General features: G+C 45.5%; 1 protein-coding gene across 2 annotated transcripts in view; it reads left to right on the plus strand.

Moving 5' to 3' along the window:
• NT5DC3 (5'-nucleotidase domain containing 3) overlaps positions 1-14,358 on the plus strand; it is a 64,464-nt gene extending 50,106 nt beyond the window's left edge. The window contains exons 13-14 of one of the 2 annotated variants that reach the window (XM_027541953.1): positions 4,161-4,225; positions 9,326-14,358. In XM_027541953.1, the coding sequence (XP_027397754.1) occupies positions 4,161-4,225; positions 9,326-9,578 (318 nt within the window). In that variant the 3' untranslated portion in view covers positions 9,579-14,358. The remainder of the gene's footprint in view (positions 1-4,160; positions 4,226-9,325) is intronic. The other variant, XM_027541954.1, reaches the window with a different exon arrangement.
• Positions 14,359-15,354: the final 996 nt, after the last annotated feature.

Raw genomic sequence — 15,354 nt, forward strand, 5'->3', positions numbered from 1 at the left:
GTTCTGGAAAAGCTGAGCTGGAGAAGGTGCCATAGACTTGGAGACCCAACCTGGCTCTTCATGTCTGTGTAGCCCGCCCTCGGGTAGGGGCTCTACTGAGGGGAGAGTGGAGAGGCGCAGTCACGTGGCCTATGGCCGCTGGCTTCCAAAAGGAGAAAGCACTAGTGCACTTTGGTTATCTTGCTTCTGGTTGCTAGTCAGAGAATCCTCCTCCTGCAAGCACAGGGAGAAGCTGCTCCTTCACACTGGACACAGGGGCCCTGATCGTGGGCCGAGAGGTGGGCAGAGGTGGGAGGAAGACTGGTGTCCCGTTCTGTGCAGTGTCACACTGTTTTGTCCTGGTCTGCTTACCTGGGTGCCCCCTGCCAGGGTCCGCATCTCGTTCTCTTATATCTTCAGTATCTAGCACAGCGCTTGCCACACAGAGGTGCTGAATATGTACCTGTGTGTATATATGTATGCATATATGTATACATGTATATCCATATGTATGCATGTGTATCTGTATAGGTATGTTTGTGTGCATACGTGTGTGTGTATGTGTATTTATGTTTATATATATATGTATAAACAAATTCTCTGTGGCACCCTACAGAGTTTTGATCTAGTCTTACATTTTGTAGTGCCTCAATTGTATGGTGAGTGATTTGTTGACTTAAAATATGAGAGCTTATTGAAATCAAACTCACAGGACCTGCCTCGACACCCCCAGAAGGGACCAGTCTTCTGGTGCTCCAGTAACACACATCCAGTGGTCATTCAGAGGTGGCTGCTTCCTGCTGGTGTAGACAACAGTGGCAGGCAGGAAATCGAGATTACAAGCTCAGGGTTTTGATTTGAGTGGCAGCAGCCCGTAGCGGGTGACTTGGTCAAGCTCTTGATCTGGGCACACGTGATAAACAGAAGGGCCTTGGCTCCCATGTCAAAGCAGATGGTTTGCTCATTTGGCATTTTCCTCCGGGTCCTGAGGCTGCCCCAACCCTGCCTGGCCCCTGCAGTCACGTGCACCTCTGGCTCTGGTTCGTGTGTTCGGTTTAACCCTAGGAGGCTTGGAGAGAGACTTGTGAGATTCCATGTTAGGGTGCATACAGCTGTCATTTTCTTTCTGCCTTTTGCTCACATTTCAGTCCACCTGGAGAATTCTCCACTTTCCATCTGGTTGAGGTGTTCTGCCTTCTTGCCTTTTACAAAAACAGTTTTTTTTCTCTTAAACACTTTAAAAGGTATTAATAAAATAATATTGAGGAAAAAGATTAAGCCAATTATAACTGTTACCCTTGAACAAATTAAAGAAAAAATTTCATGTTAATTTCCAAATGCACATGTTTTTACATGCTTGAAATTTGTGGATGCACTGTTACATTTGCTGTTTCCACTCACTGATGTTTGATGTGTGTGTGTGTATAGGACATATATTTATGATATATATAAATGGGTCTGTTAGGTAGTGTGTATTAGGTGTATATTTATATGTGTAACACACATGTATAACGGATACATGACACGCATATAATACACACATTTTATGTGGACATACATGTATTCCAGTTCTAGTTCAGTCACTCAGTCGTGTCCAACTCTTTGTGACCCCATGAATGGCAGCACACCAGACCTCCCTGTCCATCACCAACTCCCGGAGTTCACTCAAACTCATGTCCATCGAGTCGGTGATGCCATCCAGTCATCTCATCCTCTGTCGTCCCCTTCTCCTCCTGCCCCCAATCCCTCCCAGCATCAGAGTCTTTTTCAGTGAGTCAACTCTTCACATGAGGTGGCCAAAGTATTGGATTTTCAGCTTCAGCACAGTCCTTCCAATGAACACCCAGGACTGATCTCCTTTAGAATGGACTGGTTGGATCTCCTTGTAGTCCAGGGGACTCTCAAGAATCTTCTCCAACACCACAGTTCAGAAGCATCAATTCTTCAGCACTCAGCTTTCTTCACAGTCCAACTCTCACATCCATACATGACCACTGGAAAAACCATAGCTTTGACTAGACAGACCTTTGTTGGCAAAGTAATGTCTGCTTTTTATATGCTAACTAGGTTGGTCATAACTTTCCTTCCAAGGAGTAAGCATCTTTTAATTTCATGGCTGCAATCACCATCTGCAGTGATTTTGGAGCCCCCAGAAATAAAGTCTGACACTGTTTCCACTGTTTCCCCATCTATTTCCCATGAAATGATGGGACTAGATGCCATAATCTTAGTTTTCTGAATGTTGAGCTTTAAGCCAAATTTTTCACTCTCCTCTTTCACTTTCATCAAGAGGCTCTTTAGTTCCTCTTCACTTTCTGCCATAAGGGTGGTGTCATCCGCATATCTGAGGTTATTGATATTTTTCCCTGCAATCTTGATTCCAGCTTGTGCTTCTTCCAGCCCAGCATTTCTCATGATGTACTCTGCATGTAAGTTAAATAAGCAGGGTGACAATATACAGCCTTGACGTACTCCTTTCCCAATTTGGAACCAGTCTGTTCCATGTCGAGTTCTAACTGTTGTTTCTTGACCTGCATATAGATTTCTCAAGAGGCAGGTCAGGTGGTCTGATATTCCCATCTCTTTCAGAATTTTCCACAGTTTATTGTGAGCCACACAGTCAAAGGCTTTGGCATAGTCAAGAAAGCAGAAATAGATGTTTTTCTGGAACTCTCTTGCTTTTTTGATGATCCAGTGGATGTTGGCAATTTGATCTCTGGTTCCTCTGCCTTTTCTAAAACCAGCTTGAACATCTGGAAGTTCACGGTTCACGTATTGCTGAAGCCTGGCTTAGAGAATTTTGAGCGTTACTTTACTAGCATGTGAGATGAGTGCAATTGTGTGGTAGTTTGAGCATTCTTTGGCATTGCCCTTCTTTGGGATTGGAATGAAAACTGACCTTTTCCAGTCCTGTGGCCACTGCTGAGTTTTCCAAATTTGCTGGCATATTGAGTACAGCACTTTCACAGTATAATCTTTCAGGATTTGAAATAGCTCCACTGGAATTCCATCACCTCCACTAGCTTTGTTCGTAGTGATGCTTCCTAAGGCCCACTTGACTTCACATTCCAGGATGTCTGGCTCTAGGTCAGTGATCACACCATCGTGATTATCTGGGTCGTGAAGATCTTTTTTGTATAGTTCTTCTGTGTATTCTTGCCACCTTTTCTTAATATCTTATGCTTCTGTTAGGTCTATACCATTTCTGTCCTTTATCAAGCCCGTCTTTGCATGAAATGTTCCCTTGGTATCTCTAATTTTCTTGACGAGATCTCTAGTCCTTCTCATTCTGTTGTTTTCCTCTATTTCTTTGCATTGATCGCTGAGGAAGGCTTTCTTATCTCTCCTTGCTATTCTTTGGAACTCTGGATTCAGATGCTTATATCTTTCCTTTTCTCCTTTGCTTTTCACTTCCCTTCTTTTCACAGCTATTTGTAAGGCCTCCCCAGACAGCCATTTTGCTTTTTTGCATTTCTTTTTCTTGGGGATGGTCTTGATCCCTGTCTCCTGTACAATGTCACAAACCTCTGTCCATAGTTCATCAGGCACTCTGTCTATCAGATCTAGTCCCTTAAATTTATTTCTCACTTTGACTGTATAATTGTAAGGGATTTAAGTCATACCTGAATGGTCTAGTGGTTTTCCCTACTTTCTTCAATTTAAGTCTGAATTTGACAATAAGGTGTTCATGATCTGAGTCACAGTCAGCTCCCGGTCTTGTTTTTGCTGACTGTATAGAGCTTCTCCATCTTTGGCTGCAAAGAATATAATCAATCTGATTTCAGTGTTGACCATCTGGTGATGTCCATGTGTAGAATCTTCTCTTGTGTTGTTGGAAGAGGGTATTTGCTATGACCAGCGTGTTCTTTTGGAAAAACTCTATTAGCCTTTGCCCTACATAATAATATATGTATTATGCTCATACAAAGCCTTTAATAATTCTTTAATATCTCTAGTTTAACAGGGACCTTGCATCCCTGTTTGCGTCATTGTATTATGTCTACGTTTGGTAAAGAAGGGCAGCAGCTGGGAAGTCTGAAAATGTATTATTTCATGCAAGTCCCTATCTCTTAGATCTGAATAAAATTCCTCCCAGAAGAACTACCTGCTAGAAAATTCTCACTACCTAATGAGTTTATTCGTATCCAGAACCTTCTCAGTAATTGGGTTGTGTCCTGCAGGTTCACAGAGATGCGGAATCACAGCTGGTTTTGCAGGAGTGGAAGAAGGAGAGGAAGGATATGAGGTAAGAGTGGCCTTGTTGTGAACGGAGTGAATCCTTCACTGTGGCCCCGTGCACTCAGCCCACACGCTTTTCCCAAGGCCAGCCAGAGGTGGGACTCGAAACAGCCTTACTTAGTTGCCAGGGGTGACTGTGACCCCCAGGATCCAGAATGAGCCAGCTGCCGTTAGTGATGAGTGCAATTTCCTCGAGGGAGCAGCGAGCTCCCTCCCACCTTCTGCCCACCCCTGAGTTTGTTGTCTGTCTGTCCCTCCCCGCATCCATCCCTCCTTCTGTCCCACTTAACTTCCCTCTTTGGGCAGCCAGCAGCCCAGCGTGGCCAGTGGGACAGTGTTGGAGGTGGCTGTGAACCGCAGTGAATCCTTGGGGCTCCTACAGTGCTGGTGCTCATTTGTAACACTGCTGTGTTAGGTATGTGCAGTCACTCAAATCATGATGCTGATTGATGAAGAAAGCCGTCTGCTGTCAGATGGGTGTTTGTCTTAAGGGAATAGTTATTCTTGAGTTGTTTTTTCTTTTTATTAAACTATAGCTGATTTACAATGTTGTGTTAGTTTCAAGTGTACAGCTGCAAATTCTTCTCCATTATAGGAAAGATTGAATATGTTGAATAGTGATATCAAATAGAGTTCCATGTTCTATATAGTAAGTAAATCCTCTTTGTGTATGTATTTTATATAGTAGCGTGTATCTGTTCATCTCACACTCCTAATTTATCCCTTCCCCTCTTCTTTTCCCTTTGGTACCCATAAATTTGTTTTCTCTGTCTGTGAATCTGTTTCTGTTTTGTAAATAAGTTCATTTGTATTATTTTTTAGATTCCACATATAAGTGATATGTGGTATTTGTCTTTCTCTGTCTGACTTCCTTCACTTAGTGTGATAATGTCTAGGTCTGCCCATGTTGCTGCAGATGACATTATTTCTTTTTTTTTTTTTTTTATGGCTGACACGACTGAGCGACTGAACTGAACTGAAATGAATAGTCTAGTATATGTGTGTGTATGTGTATGAAAAGTGAAAGTGAGGGTGTTAGTCGCTCAGTCGTGTCCAGCTCTTTGCGACCTCTTGGACTGTAGTGTGCCAGGTTCTTCTGTCCTTGGAATTCTCCAGGCAAGAATACTGGAGAGGGTAGCCATTCCCTTCTCCAGGGGATCTTCCTGACCCAGGGATTGAATCTGCGTCTCCTGCATTGCAGGGAGATTCTTTACCATCTGAGCCATGGCTTGGCTCAGAGCATTTGGCACTTAATTCAGGCTAGACGGTAAAGATTTTAAAGGAGAATTATTCTCAAGAGGCCTTGTGGACAGTTGTGCTTCCCTGTAGAAGAGGGTGCTGTGTATGTGGGCAGTGTTGATGTGGCCATTTCTGCTCTTGTGGTCCCCCCACGCCTCCTTCCCAGGCAGCACAGCTGTCTCTAAGGTTTGGAGGTAGCACTCACTGCCTGGTTCTGATCTCTGAGCAGTGGGCGGTCTGGTGGGACTGGTGTGCCTGGAAAGCAGGGAGAGTCCATTCCTCTGGGCTGCAGAAGCCACGGCTGTACTGATTTGATCCTCCTCCCTCTCAACGTGTTGGTTATTGGGAGTGTATTGGTTATTATAATGTGATTATTGGTCTGAAATGTTGGGTGAGAGGGTGATGGGCATATGATGCATATATGCTTATAATTCAGGCTTCAAGGAGGTGCTTGAAGCTCTGTATTGGATGCCAGAGGTGTGCTTACATTGCTGTAATAGAATGCTTAATCTCTTAGATATAAAGTACTTTCAAGTTTATGATACACTCTTATTTCTCTTACCTTATGGAGTTCTCACTATAACCTCACTAGAAGGGGGCCTTGATCTTGTTCTGTAGATGAGGGAAGTTTGGAGACTCTGAGAATATTCTCCATTTCTGTGGACCTTCAGAAGTGGCTCTTTTACCTTCCATTTTTGTTTGGGAAATGCGGTGTGCATGTTTAGGGGCTCTCACCTTGCCTCTGGAGCCTTCAGCTGTGTTCTCTCCACTGGCCTAAGTGGGGAATGTGGTCAGAACCATTTTGATGGATGAACAGACTGTTTTCCCAATTAGAAGTCAGGGCTGCTCTAGGCTAATTTGAGTCCTATGCATATGAAGTAGGAAGTCAAGAAACATCTGGAGTAACAGGCAAATTTGGCCTTGGAGTACAGAATGAAGAAGGGCAAAGGCTAATAGAGTTTTGCCAAGAGAACTCACTGGTCATAGCAAACACCCTCTTCCGACAACACAAGAGAAGACTCTACACATGGACATCACCAGATGGTCAACACCAAAATCAGATTGATTATATTCTTTGCAGCCAAAGATGGAGAAGCTCTATACAGTCAGTAAAAACAAGACCGGGAGCTGACTGTGGCTCAGATCGTGAACTCCTTATTGCCAAATTCAGACTTAAATTGAAGAAAGTAGGGAAAATCACTAGACCATTCAGGTATGACCTAAATCAAATCCCTTACGATTATACAGTGGAAATGAGAAATAGATTTAAGGGACTAGATCTGATAGACAGAGTGCCTGATGAACTATGGATGGAGGTTCGTGACATTGTACAGGAGACAGGGATCAACACCATCCCCAAGAAAAAGAAATGCAAAAAGGCAAAATGGCTGTCTGAGGAGGCCTTAAAATAGCTGTGTAAAGAAAAGAACCTAAAAGCAAAGGAGAAAAGAAAAGATATACCCATTTGAGCATAGTTTCAAAGAATAGCAAGGAGAGATAAGAAAGCCTTCCTCAGTGATCAATGCAAAGAAATAGAGGAAAACAATAGAATGGGAAAGACTAGAGATCTCTTCAAGAAAATTAGAGATACCAAGGGAACATTTCATGAAAAGATGGGCTCGATAAAGGACAGAAATGGTATGGACCTAACAGAAGCAGAAGATATTAAGAAGAGGTGGCAAGAATACACAGAAGAACTATACAAAAAAGATCTTTACAACCCAGATAATCATGATGGTGTGATCACTCACCCAGAACCAGACATCCTGGAATGCAAAGTCAAGTGGGCCTTAGGAAGCATCACTACAAACAAAGCTAGTGGAGGTGATGGAATTCCAGTTGAGCTGTTTTAAATCCTGAAAGATTATGCTGTGAAAGTGCTGCACTCAATATGCCAGCAAATTTGGAAAACTCAGCAGTGGCCACAGGACTGGAAAAGGTCAGTTTTCATTCCAGTCCCAAAGAAAGGCAATGCCAAAGAATGCTCAAACTACTGCACAATTGCACTCATCTCACATGCTAGTAAAGAAATGCTCAAAATTCTCCAAGCCAGACTTCAGCAATACGTGAACTGTGAACTTCCTGATGTTCAAGCTGGTTTTAGAAAAGGCAGAGGAACCAGAGATCAAATTGCCACCATCTGTTGGATCATCGAAAAAGCACATGAGTTCCAGAAAAACATCTATTTCTGCTTTATTGACTATGCCAAAACCTTTGACAGTGTGGATCACCACAAACTGTGGAAAATTCTGAAAGAGAAGGGAATACCAGACCACCTGACCTGCCTCTTGAGAAATCTGTATGCAGGTCCGGAAACAATAGTTAGAACTAGACATGGAACAACAGACTGGTTCCAAAAACGAAAAGGAGTACGTCAAGGCTGTATACTGTCACCCTGCTTATTTAACTTATATGCAGAGTACATCATGAGAAATGCTGGGCTGGATGAAGCACAAGCTGGAATCAAGATTTTCAGGAGAAATATCAATAACCTCAGATATGCAGATGATACCACCATTATGGCAGAAAGCAAAGAACTAAAGAGCCTCTTGATAAAAGTGAAAGAGAGTGAAAAAGTTTGCTTAAAGCCTAATATTCAGAAACATGCCTAACATCATGGCATCCGGTCCCATCACTTCATGGAAAATAGATGGGGAAACAGTGGAAACAGTGGCACACTTTATTTTTTTGGGCTTCAAAATCACTGCAGCCATGAAATTAAAAGATGCTTACTCCTTGGAAGAAAAGTTATGACCAACCTAGTTAGTATATTAAAAGCAGAGACATTACTTGCCAACAAAAGTCTGTCTGGTCAAAGCTATGGTTTTTCCAGTAGTCGTGTATAGATGTGAGAGTTGGACTATAAAGAAAGCTGAGCACCAAAGATTGATGCTTTTGAACTGTGGTGTTGGAAGACACTCTTGAGAGTCCCTTGGACTGCAAGGAAATCCACCCAGTCCATCCTAAAGGAAATCAGTCCTGAATATTCATTGATAGGACTGATATTAAAGCTGAAACTCCAATACTTTGGCCACCTGATGTGAAGAACTGACTCATTTAAAAAGACCCTGATGCTGGGAAAGATTGAAGGTGGGAGGAGAAGGGGACCACCAAGCATAAGGTGGTTGGATGGCATCACTGACTCAATTGATGTGTTTGAGTAAACTCCGGGAGTTGGTGATGGACAGGGAGGCCTGGCGTGCTGCAGTCCATGGGGTTGCAAGAGTCGGACACGACTGAGCGACTGAACTGAAGCATATGAAACAGTGATTAAAAAATTTTTTTTATTGATGTATAGTTGATGTACAATATTATATTAGTTTCAGGTATACAACATAGTGATTCAAAATTTTTATGGATTTTGTAACTTTTTTTAACTTTTATATTGGAGTGTAATTAACATTGTGTTAGTTTCAGATGTACAGTAAAGTGATTCATTTATATAGATATATATGTATAACTTCTTTTAATGTATCTTTAAATAAATTTGGTTTTGGCTGCACTGGGTTTTTGTTGCTATGCGCGGGCTTTCTCTAGGTGTGGTGTGCGGGCTTCTCATTGCAGTGGCTTCTCTTGTTGCAGAGCACAGGCTCTAGGGTGCTCTGGCTTCAGGAGTTGCATTGCATGGGCTCAGTAGTTGTGGCACGTGGGCTTAGTTGCCCAGCGGCATGTGGAATCTTCTCAGACCAGGGATCACAGGCACGTACCCTGCATCTGCAGGTGGATTCTTAACCACTGGATTGCCGGGAAGGTCCTACATGTATCTCTTCTCTGTGAAACAGTGATTTTGGTGTCATCTGATGTCAGTAACTAAAAGCAGACCTTCGGGGAGTCACACTGTTGCTTTGCTCTTCTCTCGCCTCTTCAGGGAAATGACCAAAGGTTTCTTCAATGCCCAGTTTGGGAGCTTGTTCCGCACAGACCAGAACCCCACGTACTTCCTGCGGCGCCTGTCACGGTTCGCCGACATCTACATGGCGTCCCTGAGCTGCCTGCTGAACTACGACGTCAGCCACACCTTCTACCCCCGGCGTACCCCACTGCAGCACGAGCTGCCCGCCTGGTCTGATCGGCCCCCGGCCGCCCGGCTGCCACTGCTGCAAGAGGCCCAGGCCAAGTAGCTGGCGGCCCCCAAACCCCTGGGCACCAAAAGCCAGGACTGGTGATGGCCCCACGCTGGGCAGACTCTGCGGGGATGTGAGCGTCCCTTTTGGAAATGATACAGATAGTCTTAGTGATACCTGTTTTGTACATTATGGAGGATACCCCGAAGCTCGTGGAGAAGGGAGCTCACAGCTCGCAGAGCCCGCCCTCCTATGCACGTGGGGAGGGGACAGCGGCTGGCCTCCTGTCGACACCCTGTGATCAGCCTTCTTGTTTCCCAAGGTACTGTATCCAGCATCGGACTTCCTGGGATGGGGAGTCGTCTTGATGTCTGCTCTGTATTCCAGCAGGTGATGTTTTGAAACTCTTCTTAACTCTTCTGTGGAAAGTGCATGGAAAATGCTGAACACGCACAGACAGTGCCGGACCCAGTGACGTGCATCCCTGGTGAACTGCTGATGCTTTAGTGGGCGCTTGGATGGGGTACCGTGGTGTCAGCAACTGAGATGGAGCCCAGTCGGCAGCTGGTTCCCACACACCTGGTACTAGGGCTCTGGCACACTGGTGCCTCCCTTAACAGCAGACTCAGCCTCCCTGGAGGTCTTATGTGAGAAGGAACAGGAGAAGTTGCAAGTCCTTGGCCTTGATTGTCCTCAGTATCCATTTCCTTTGTCTTGCCCCACACGGGGGAAGGACCATGGTGTCCCAAGTGGTGGGCAGGTTCACTCTTTTCTCTCAGAAAAGGAGGACAAGGAGAGAAAAGCTTCTGGTTTAATGTCCTGCCAGCAGAACAGACTGTAGAATGAGGCTGCTACATGCCAACGAGCGAGAGGAACCAGTGCGTTTGTGGTGGGTATCCCAGGACTTTATAACCCCTGACACTACCACCACACGTGTGTTGCTTGAACCTGCTCATTGGAGGATGAAAAATGAAACGAAGAAAAATGTCCTCGTAACTTAGTGCCGTGTGGCGACCCCCCAGCCCCCAGGTGTTTTGCAATCTTGTTAAACTGTGTGTTACCAGAAACCCTCCTCGTTGGAGGGCAGTGATTCATCAGCTGAGGAGACGGGCTTGAATCCAGCCAGAGCGAGGGAGGTGGCCCTCTCTGCTTAGCTGTCTCCCACCTTCTCCCTGTAGATCGCTTTCCTGCCATGTTTATGTCTGTTTTGGGAATTTCTGTAGTGTCTGTGTTTAAGGTGGGAGCAGATCAAGGACATTGACGTTGAGAGAAACAGAGTTGGAAATAGCCTCACTGAGTGAGTGTTCCCATTTCTGAGGACAAGGCAAGTGGCACCTGTCCTTAAACCTGGAGGATGCAGGGGCAGAGGAAAGGGGCTTGAGGAGAGACTCCTCGCTTATTCAGCGTTTTTAATGAATTTGTGTGGAGCCAGCTGTTGAGGAAATGTGAGCTTGGCCTGCCACAGGCTACCTGCCTGAGTGCAGAAATTAGGTGACTTCTATGCTATGCTATGCTAAGTCACGCTATAGAAGTTTTTTAATGTTTAACGCTATAGTTTTTTAACGCTATAGAAGTGTTTTAATGGGACTGTTGTTGTTTAGTCGACTCTTGGCAACCCCATGAACTGTAGCCCACCAGGCTCCTCTGTCCATGGGATTTCCCAACCAGGAATACTGGAGTGGGTTGTGATTTCCTTCTCCAGGGGATCTTCCTGACCCAGGGGTCGAATGCACATCTCCTGCATTGGCAGGTGGATTCTTTACTGACTGAGCCACCAGGCATACCTGTGATCTTTTCTTATATTTAACTAAAATAGTGAAGGTGACTCTCTAGACCTAATAGGCCCAGTTGGCCTTCTTTTTTCCCTTTATTATAAATACAGGTGTCCATTCCCTTTTCAGGCTGCAGGAGGCATTTTGTTGGCTGTTTGTTAGTGCCTGAGGGTTTTAAGCATCAGAGTGCATTGGAGACTGGCATTTCAGGGGTGCAGGAGGCGCCCAGAACTGCTCAGTGTTGGGGTCCTCAGAGGATATGCTGGTGCTTTGGGCTAATAGTTTCTGCTTTGGAGAAGCTGGTTGAGGAAGTAGGTATTTTAAAACTCTTTCTAATCAGGTATTCACTGGATATATCCTACGTGCCAGTGATAGGGTGTTTTGTTTACTCAAGAAAGTTGTTACCCAACAACAACTCAGTACAGCTATTCTTACTGCTTTCATGTATGTCTGGGTTAGGAGACCCAAGCCTGGGGCGAGAAATACATTTTCTAGGTGTGTGAATAAGGAATTTTAATGACTTATCACCAATTAAGGTTGAGCAAGCTCCAGGATATAGTGAAGAATAGGGAAGCCTGGCATGCTGCAGTCCATGGGGTCGCAGAGTCAGACATGACTGAGCGACTGAACAACAACTGAAGGCCATGGCACATGACGGTATTGAAGTCTGTCTGCGGAGGACCCACTGAGCATGCGCTGGGGCCAGCGCACAGTCAGGGTCAGGACGGCCATCTCTGTATGAAGGACTGAGGGCTTCTCTTTGTCTGTGCTTGTTCATTTTAATTTGTCACTGTCATGACTCAGCCGGGATTCAGCACCCTGTACAGCATTCTGTTCCTCCTGGTTTAGCCTCTGGTGAGCCCGCTGATGAACGCATTTGGGTGCAAGGGAAGGGAGTCTATTTTCTACCACTTAAAAGATCAGTTTGGAAAGTGAGCAGAATAAAATTAGCTTGCACATTGAAAAATATTTTCCCTTTTTAGCATCAGTTAGACTGATTTTCCCGGAAGGATGTGAACAAAAATTCATAGTCCAGGGGCGGCTATCTGTGCCCCTAAGGCTCACCATAGCTGTAGCCGGTTGTCCTGGAAGGGACCTGCACAACTGTTTTTTCCAGAATCGTTTTTTTAAGTAGATGAAACCTGGCTTTTAATATATTTTAGGAGTTTGGAGAGCTCCCACTTTCCTCCTAACATAGCCTTTAAAATTTTTTTTTCTTTTAAAAATTCCCTTCAGCTCCACTACTGCCAGCTAACATAAACCACCTGTTACTGATTCAGGCCCATCTATGACTGAATTCCTAGTTGCTTTGAAGGCATTGGTTCTCTTAATTAGTGCCAAGGAGAAATGCAAAGTCCTCTTTCCTGCTAGCTAATTTAGCTTTGGGTGAACTAAATAGCTTCCCCCGCCCCTTTTCCTCCCCAAAGGCCTCTAAAGCGGTAGAGTGTGCTAAACGTTGGAATTGGATCTGCTCTGCCAAATGCTCATCTGTTGCCAAAGACCCACTTGGGGGCCCTGGTCTGGAATATGCTCTCAGACTCAGTCTGGGTAGAGGCAGGGAGGGTTCCTTGATTGCTCCATTCAACTACCACGGAGCCTGTGTTGTGCTGGCTTAGTACTGATTTCCTTTTGTACTAATTTCCTTTCTTTTCTCCGTTAGCATATGGGAGCTAGGCTCCAAGCCTGGCTTAAGTGAAAAGTAAAGTTGCTCAGTCGTGTCTGACTCTTTGTGATCCCATGGACTGTAGCCCACCAGGCTCCTCTGTCCATGGAATTTTCCAGACAGGAGTACTAGAGTGTCCGACTCTTTGCGACCCCATGGACTGTAGCCCACCAGGCTCCTCTCTCCATGGAATTTTCCAGGCAAGAGTACTAGAGTGGGTTGCCATTTCCTTCTCCAGGGGATCTTCCCAACCCAGGGATTGAACCTGGGTCCTCCCGCATTGTAGGCAGATGCTTTACCATCTGAGCCACCAGGGAAGCCCCTAAGTTTAGCTTAGCTTACCTTTAATACCCTAGTGGATGGAGGAAGAAAAAGGGAGTGAAGTTTCCCTGATGTAAGGCTCAGCACACTTTCCCTGGCAAGGACCGGACAGGAAAGACTTCTGGCTTTGCAGGCCGTTTGCTGCAGCCCCTCCTCTGGGACTGGGCCTGCCTGTGGTCCAGGGCAGCCTGGCCTCTGAAGACAGGCTGCAGGCTGGATTTGGCCCTCGGGCGGTGGTTTGCTGACCCCCACATCAACAGATTGTGTGGGTGGCCATGATGAGATGATGATTTTGCTGAAAGTGTGCAGGGTGGTAAGCAACCACAGAACACAGTTGTGTGCAGCCAGTGGAAAGAAGTTCTGTAGGTAAGCTCGCACTTCCCCTAGGAGCTTCTCTCTGGACATATTCACTTATGTGGCCAGTGGTAACATACTGTGTTTCCGGCACATGGCATGATTCTCAGTTGTGTGACTGAGCGGCCAGGCTTGGCACTCATTGAATATACCTCTCGTTGTGCTCATCTGTGATTGTGTTAGTAGCGTTGTGATGGGCTTGGCTACCCTGAAGGACTTTATCCCCCAGCTGCTGTGGGGGTTGGTTGCTGCTGGCTCACTGTCTGCAGCTGTAGGTCCTCTCTGGGAGCTTCCCCCTATTGAAGAGTCCTGCCTAGGATGAAGGGTGTGTTCAGACTCCCTCCCTGGAGCAACTCTGAAGGCCCATCAGCTCCTTCCTGCCCCACCCCTCCTTCCTTTTTCCCAGGTGTGCATCCCAAGGACAGTTCCCTGTAAACTTCCCGTGTGAGACTCCCCACCTCATGCCTGCTCTCTGGAACTGACCCACAACACTGCTCTGTACTTTTCTACACTGCAGCCTTGAACTCTGACTTAGGACACTGTTTTCTAATTATTTAGTAGAAGGACAGATGGTGCCTGTTTAATTTCAGGCATGGTAAATGCAAATTAGGTAGACTTGCTATTTATCCTGAATGTGAATTTGCTATTTATTCTAAATACTGATTTTATGTTAACATGATGTCGAACTTACTGCCAAATAAAAGTTTGAATTGTATTGTCCAGTTTACTCCCAGTCATCTGCTTTTGTGTGCTTCAGTTAGTGGCAAAAGTCATATCACATTCTAATGTACCCAAAAAAGAATATCCCTGAGTAAAGGGGCAAAAGGTTGATGGTTCCTTCCTTACCACCCTGGTCTCCCCACCCTCAGGAGAGCACACCTGCCTGTTCTCAGAGCTTGAAGACCATGTAGTGAAGCCACAGAAGGAAAACGGGTGTGAATTTGGCCTTAGGTGGCAGCAGGTGACCCACCTAGAATTTCTATCTCTCACAGACAGTTCCCTCCTTGAAAACAAGGAGAAGACAGCGATCCACCTGTTTGTCTGCAAAGTACTGGGAGAATGGAAAATTGGAAGCAGTGTTTTAAGGGAAGAAAATATTAATACTGAATGAGGAGTGCATGTTGTGAAGTCAGTTCACTGCTGGGTTTGGATATACTTATATTTTGAAGAGCCTTTTTAAACTGTTTGAATGTGTTTAAACTTAATATCCTTGACCTCTATTGTGCTAGGACCTTCATCTCCTTCACTCCTCTCGTGGGTGCCTGCTGTTTTTCCTCTTAATCATGTGCCTTTCTGTCCCCTTGATGGTGGAGTTGGTGGACTCACTAATGAATCCGTCCCACGGTCCCCTTGGGGAGCGAGTTCCTGGAGAGCCAGCATTGCCCTATCACGGCACGTTGTCCAAGAGGAGGTGGTAAATCGTTCCTCTGCCTGAATAAATGCCCTTTCCTGGAGTTGTGAGGAAGCTTCTGAGACTCCAGGGGCTTATGAACTTTGGACTTGGCTCAGCAAAAACCCTGATGATTTGGAACAAAGTTGTTTGGGTCGTGAGGGTGATGGAGGGGGGTCTGAGATCTGCTCATCCCAGCCTTTCCCATCTCCATTTCCCAGAGGGGGCTCCCGAGCCTGGCCAGTGCTACCCCCGGGGTAGCTTGCAAAAGGGTGGCGGGTGGGCTGGAGGCACTTGGTTGTCACAGTGATGGAGAGGCCACTTCGGGCCTTT

Source organism: Bos indicus x Bos taurus, chromosome 5 (assembly GCF_003369695.1).
Source record: "Bos indicus x Bos taurus breed Angus x Brahman F1 hybrid chromosome 5, Bos_hybrid_MaternalHap_v2.0, whole genome shotgun sequence".
NCBI classification, from domain to species: Eukaryota; Metazoa; Chordata; class Mammalia; order Artiodactyla; family Bovidae; genus Bos; species Bos indicus x Bos taurus.